General features: G+C 47.8%; 1 protein-coding gene across 6 annotated transcripts in view; it reads right to left on the bottom strand.

Moving 5' to 3' along the window:
• Positions 1-316: 316 nt before the first annotated feature.
• LAMA3 (laminin subunit alpha 3) overlaps positions 317-6,000 on the bottom strand; it is a 263,998-nt gene continuing 258,314 nt past the window's right edge. For all 6 annotated transcript variants that reach the window (XM_045065455.1, XM_013051465.2, XM_045065456.1 and 3 more), the window contains 5 exons: positions 5,572-5,731; positions 5,336-5,466; positions 3,031-3,124; positions 1,629-1,748; positions 317-876 (listed from right to left, as the gene is read on the bottom strand). In XM_045065455.1, the coding sequence (XP_044921390.1) occupies positions 731-876; positions 1,629-1,748; positions 3,031-3,124; positions 5,336-5,466; positions 5,572-5,731 (651 nt within the window). In that variant the 3' untranslated portion in view covers positions 317-730. The remainder of the gene's footprint in view (positions 877-1,628; positions 1,749-3,030; positions 3,125-5,335; positions 5,467-5,571; positions 5,732-6,000) is intronic.

Genomic DNA, 6,000 nt, shown 5'->3' with positions numbered 1-6,000 from the left:
ACTTGGTTGGTAGCAGACTATACGTGGGAAACCAAAGGGAAATAGAGGTTCATTAATTCGGTTTGTCAGTTATTTAAAAATTTTACGAATACTGCGTGTCTCCCCAGTTGGACTGCGTACTCATTCAGGGCAGGATTTACTTCTTGTGCCTGATTATGTGTCCAACATTGGGAACACAAAGTACCTCACTGCTATGTGCTTCATGATTATCTGCAGAAAATTATGTTGTAGGTAGCATGCCGAACATGTGCTGAAGAATTAGTATGATTAACAATGCCCATCAAGCCATTGGTTTAATGCTAATAAAACATCATCATTTAAAGAATACACTGCCTTTATTTAACCCCATAAGTTATAAGCCTTAACACATGTACAATTTGGGTGTTTTTAAAGTGCTTTAAAAGATATTTATTTTTTTTTTTAACCAGGTGGAAGATAAAGTTCTTTAAAAGACATTTCATTTTTAGTGGAAGAGGAGATTACCAAAAGCGTGCAATAATTTGTTCAACATCTGTGAGAAACGGGATTTTTATATAAAATACACACGGGGCACTGAATGCCCAAATGATGAGTATGTGTGGTCAGAATTCAAAATGAGACTTGCTAGCAACCTCATCTAGAAGGTGTCTTAAGTCAAGAATGATCCTGTGGGGAGAGAGGGAGGTGTGTTGGGGAGCTGTGCTCTTGGAGGTCTAGTGCGTGGCTTCCCCTGTTGTGTGATGGGTTTGAGTTAGTGATGAGGACAGCCACTCAGACTGACAGTCCCCTGGATGTCCAGGGCTTCTGTGACAGGGATGGGAACGTGGTTGACTTGAATGTTCTTCAGACAGCCAAAAAATGATTCCCACACTGGGAGCTTCAGGGTCTTCAAACCAGCTTCAAGAGAAAAGAAGAGGCATTCAGTGGGTAATTCATTCTTTCAAGTGAATGTACCCAATTTAAAAAAGAGTCTTCTTAGAGCTCAAGGGACTGAGGGACTTGGGCCACCTGGTGGCCTCCTCCTTTGAGCTGGTACCCCACACCCCCACCTGCTATGATCAGTCAACAACAAGGCTATTCTTTGAGTTCTTCCAAGAAGCTGATTCCACAGCCCAAATCAATAGATAATAACTCTGAACTCCAGTGCTTTTTATGGGTCATGGAAGACCCATAAAATTAACAAACTATTGGGAGGAACATAAAAGAAGGAAGAATGACAAAGCTCCTTCCAGGCAGAATTCCAGAACCTGCTTGCTCCTCTCATTCTGGCCCCCCAGAGCTTAATAACTCACCAGGAAATCTAAGCAACTTATGAGAAGAGACCAATTTCTTAGCCCCTTTCCTGATTCTTTGCTGATACCAGACTTCCAGGTTAACACAGCCTTGTAAGAGGGGCTTATTATAAGTGATAGGCCTGGGACAGAAGCAGCAGCAGGAATGTGGCCTGGGCTATACAACATGCCCATTGCTAGCAATTGAGTTTTCCCATGTGTTGGAGCAAAGGGCTTCACTGTCTCCACCGTCCAGCCAACTGCTGCTCATCTAACGACCCCTGGGCTGGGGCGTTGGATTTGCTGGGCTAAGACGGATATGTTAAGAGCTGACGTGGGGCAACATGGGTGTGTAGGAGAAGTCAAGACCAGAGTTACCTGGGACACCTCCAATGTGTAGTGGCTCTCGAGTGTCGGCAGGTGGGAAGGGGAGCCGTCCAGCTGTGTAGCTGTTCTCTGCATCCAGCTCCAGGTGCAAGATGTGCTGTTTGATGGTGACTGGTGGGGAAAGGAAGCTGGTCAGGTCAGTCACCCAAGGAGAGCCCTGCCCAATATTTAAAGTCTACGCTAGTGTGTCACCACCGGCTTCTGCTCAACTCATTCCGTGGGAGCGCTGCTGGTAGGAATTCAGTTGACCTAGACTCAAATCCAACTAATTTCTCAATGCCAAGGGGGTATTTAGGTATTCTGCATACATTACAGAATTCAATCCTTAAATGCATCTGTGAGGAAGATATCTCACTCTTCTTTCCGAGAGAAAAGACTATGACTCTCAAGGCATTGAGGAGCCTGACAGGACAGTTACAAGTTGAATGGGTTGGGATTCCGAGCCCCGTCTCCAGAGGTCATGTTTATTTCATGTGATCTTAGCTTCTTTCCGGGAGACGCTGACTTCTGAAACCTGAGTCGCTTTTTGACCCTCCAAATAAAATTCCTCCAATGTTAACAGTCGTCCCTAATCGCTGTGGAGTTAGCATTCCAATTAGACAAGCAGACACTAGCTTTTTTACAAAAGACATTTTAGCCAATGCGCTTTAATGTATCTCCAAGCTCACGCACACAGGTTACTCATAAAACAGCAGACTGGCTGCGGGAGGCCAGGCCCTTCTCCACCCAGTGGTAAGTCTACCTCCCTTGCAGAAAAAAAAAAAAAAAACCACACAAAAAAACTCCAGCCCAACAATAAACTTTAACAATAGTAAGAGCAAATACTAACTGGGCCCTTGCGACATATTGGACCCTGGGGGGCACTTTGCGACATATTGGACCCTGGGGGGCACTTTGCATACATTATCCCGTTTGATTTTCACCCTGGGAGGCGGAGGTTACTTTTTTTACCTCCATTGTGCAGAGGAGGAAACGGAAGATAAAGAGCAATTAAGTGGCTTGTTCAAGGTCACTTAGGTAAAGGCCCAAACTGAGATTTCCTCTTTGTTCTTTTTTCTTTCAGAGCCAAAATCTAAATCACAATGTTATACTGCCTTGTAAACAAACAGCTTATCAGTTTTCCGAGCTCAAAAAAAAAAAGAAAAGAAAAAACTTCTCTGTTGGCGACAGAGGACCGAGGAGGGAGCACGGGTTGCAATCACCCTGAACTGCGTCCTCACTGCTGGGGTGGGTTGAGGATGGTGGTGTTCGCACTGTGAACCCGGAAGGGGGTGGGGGGCGTAGCTGAGCTCAGCCAGGGATTGAGTTGCTGACGAGGCCTCAGGGACATTCAAGTCCAGATGGAAAGGGAGACAGCTTCAGGGTGTGAACAACAGGCTACTGGCCATCATACCTGTCACAGAGTGCCACCGTCCATCACACAGAGACCGCTTTGGTGTGACCGATGCCAAGATGCCCCCTGCCTCACTGTCCACAGAGGCCGTGACCTGGAACACACAGGCATTTTCCTATGGCCTTCAGAAGGGCTGGTGGAGTCAACTTCCCAGGCTTCCTGCCTTCCCAGCCCCTGCCACCCCACCAGCCCGAAGCACTTTAGACGTAAGCCCCCTCCCACACCGGGAGATGATATGGGGGCCAGCTTTGCAAGAATCTCTCTGCTGCACCCCTCCCAGACGAGCAAGCTGCAAACCCCGGGACCCAGCCTGACGTCGCTGCCAAAAGCTACGAGCCCTGTCCTCCCAGTCCAAACCCCTCCTCTGGCAGGCTCCACTCAGAGGGCACTGGGTAGCATGGTAGAGCCTTCTCAGCTGTTAGCATGTGACAGTGGCAGCTTAGAAGGATGTGAAATTTGGAAGGCAAAAATGCTGGCTGAGGCGTATACCCTGCTGCAAGGCCCCGACAATGACAATAATTCCATGAACGCACGCCTTACAAGGGGCTCTTGTTCAACGAATTCAGCAAGCTCATGGATTGCATTTGTACTGGGCACGCGCCAGGGGTCAGGTCCTCATGCTATCATATAGAATCCTGAATTCCCCCTGAATTCTGGGCCAGGGCCAAGGGCTGAAGCAAGGTGAAGGAAGGCGAGGACTAAAATCAGCAAGCTGGTAACTAATTTGCATTTAATTTGCATGTAGCTAGATTGTGCTGCCAATTCTCAGGCAATTTTCCAGCTAAACAACGTCACTGCCCTTACGGAGGTCATCAGGTCTCAGTGTTTGTGTGTGTAATGATTTCCTCTCTAGAAGGCCTCCTGGAGCCCCTCCCGCTCCCCTGAAAAGCCGGCCTTCTCTCCAGGCCAGCCAGCAAGGGGCTGCTTGTGCCTCTGGCCTATCTGAGGCCTTGCTCACACTTAAATGCCACATCACAAATACAAAGTGTTCCAGGAGTTTGGGCTGTTTTATCTTCTTCTGGGAGTTTACCCCTCATGGTTAATAAGCCGTGGAAGGGTAGAGGTGAAGGAAAATGGCATATTATGGCTAAATAGAAAAACACAGGCCCCAATTGGAGCCCCCTAAACCCTGTTACCAGACCAGGGCTGAATACCTAACCTAAGTGACCTTTCAACCTCCCCCAGAAATGGAGTCTTAATAGATCAGTCAGGAATTTTCTGAATAGCACCCATGACATTATAATCTGTCATATGGGTCTTCTTCATTCCCTGCCCTCCCCAAATCCCACCCCAAAAGTTAGGTGAGGTAATCCACCCACTTAGACCCCCTGCCCTTGCCCTAATGGAAGGTGACCTTGCCTGGAAGAATCTTTTCTTTTCCTTTGCTTATGACTGCCTTGTCCTACCCTCGCTCCTTCTGTACAACTCCTCAGAGCTCCCCTCTGCTTGCTAGATGGGATGCTGCCTGATTCATGACTCGAGTAAGGTCAACAAGATCTTCGAATTCACTCAGTTGAATTTTTGCTCTTTAACATTATCATGATTTGCTCTTTGCCTTGAGGTCTTCCTGGAAGGATTTTTTTTTTTTTTTATAAGAGTTTTTGAAAAGGAAAGAGGTAGAACCTGGTGGTGAGAATAGGATATTGACCAGCCCCATGAGGGATGGGCAGGAGGGAACAGTAGAAGCCTATGCGGAAAGAGGAGTCCAGGTCAACCCAAAGGAAGCCTGGGGGGCAGACCGAGGGGCCACCCTGGCTGTGGGGGCCGCAGAGGTGGGTGGGTGGTGTTGGGACCATAAGGGAAATCCAAAACTGACTCCGTGGACACCAGGCCATGGGCATGGGCATGACACGGTGTAGATAGTTGTTGGGAACATCTATTCCATGACTCCTGGTACTGCCCTTATGAGGAAAAGTGGAGATGTGACAAAGGTGAAGGGGAGGAGAGGAAAAATGGACATTTATTGACTATATGACAGTTTCTATTCTCTTGATAAAAGCCCTAAGATATCAGCATTATTACCCACATTTTAAAGATAAAGAAGTGAGTCTGAAGTAAGTTAAGTAGCTTCCCTAGGGCCATGTAACTTAGTGCAGCAGGTAGAATTCGGCCCAGCTTGTTTGAGTCTTCCCAATTTTAAAGATGATGAACAGGAAACACGACCAAATGATTTGCTAAAGGAAAACACTAAGTTAGCCCCGAAATCAGGTCTCTTAAAACAAGATGGAATCCCGCTCCCTCACAACACCCCCCACTGTGGTCTCCAGCAACGAAACCCACAGACCCTGTCCTCACACGTGCGCACCTTTCCAGCCTCCAGATAAACACATAAGTGCCTCCCCGGCCGACTCCCGACGTGTATTAGGATGCCAGTAAGGCTTCTTGGGCGAATGCTGAAGACCAGCTTAAATTCGGGCCCCAACAGCACAGAGTTAGCTTTCAAAAGGAAAGAAAAAAAATTAGTTAAAATATCATAATTCAAGAAAAAAGGATCGAGTTCTTCAAACTCCAAGACCTAAACTCTTCACAACTGACCCTTACCTAGGACAACATGTCCTCCTTCCTGGGAGAAATAAATGCCTTTCTCCAAAGAGCCACCCAAGCAGGGGGACACACCAACACTCAGAGAAGGGGTGTCCAGGGGTTTCTGATCCAACTGAAAGTTCCTCAGGCATCCCACAAAGCTGTTTTGGGGGAGACTCTGCAAGAAGAAAAAAGCAAGCTTCATTAAGTTAAGCCACACTTCCCAGAGACACAGGGGCAGCCAAGGTTAAGGGCAGAACACCTGTCTGCAGAAGGGGACAGGTAGGGGGATTCAACCATCCTCCCTGAGTCAGGTGGGCCTGACGGTTTCATTTGGCTTCCTGTCCTCACTGCCAAGAAAAGGCTGCACACCAGCTGTCCAGTGGGTGGCTGAAGTCTGAGGGGTCACCTGCGTGCAGGAGGCAGGGGTGGTGGAGGCTGCTGGCC

Source organism: Mustela putorius, unplaced genomic scaffold (genome assembly GCF_011764305.1).
Source record: "Mustela putorius furo isolate JIRA1106 unplaced genomic scaffold, ASM1176430v1.1 tig00003858_pilon_pilon_pilon, whole genome shotgun sequence".
In the NCBI taxonomy this organism is placed as follows: Eukaryota; Metazoa; Chordata; class Mammalia; order Carnivora; family Mustelidae; genus Mustela; species Mustela putorius.
The sequence above is the reverse complement of the archived record's forward strand: the minus strand, read 5'-3'. Positions and strand labels throughout refer to the sequence as shown.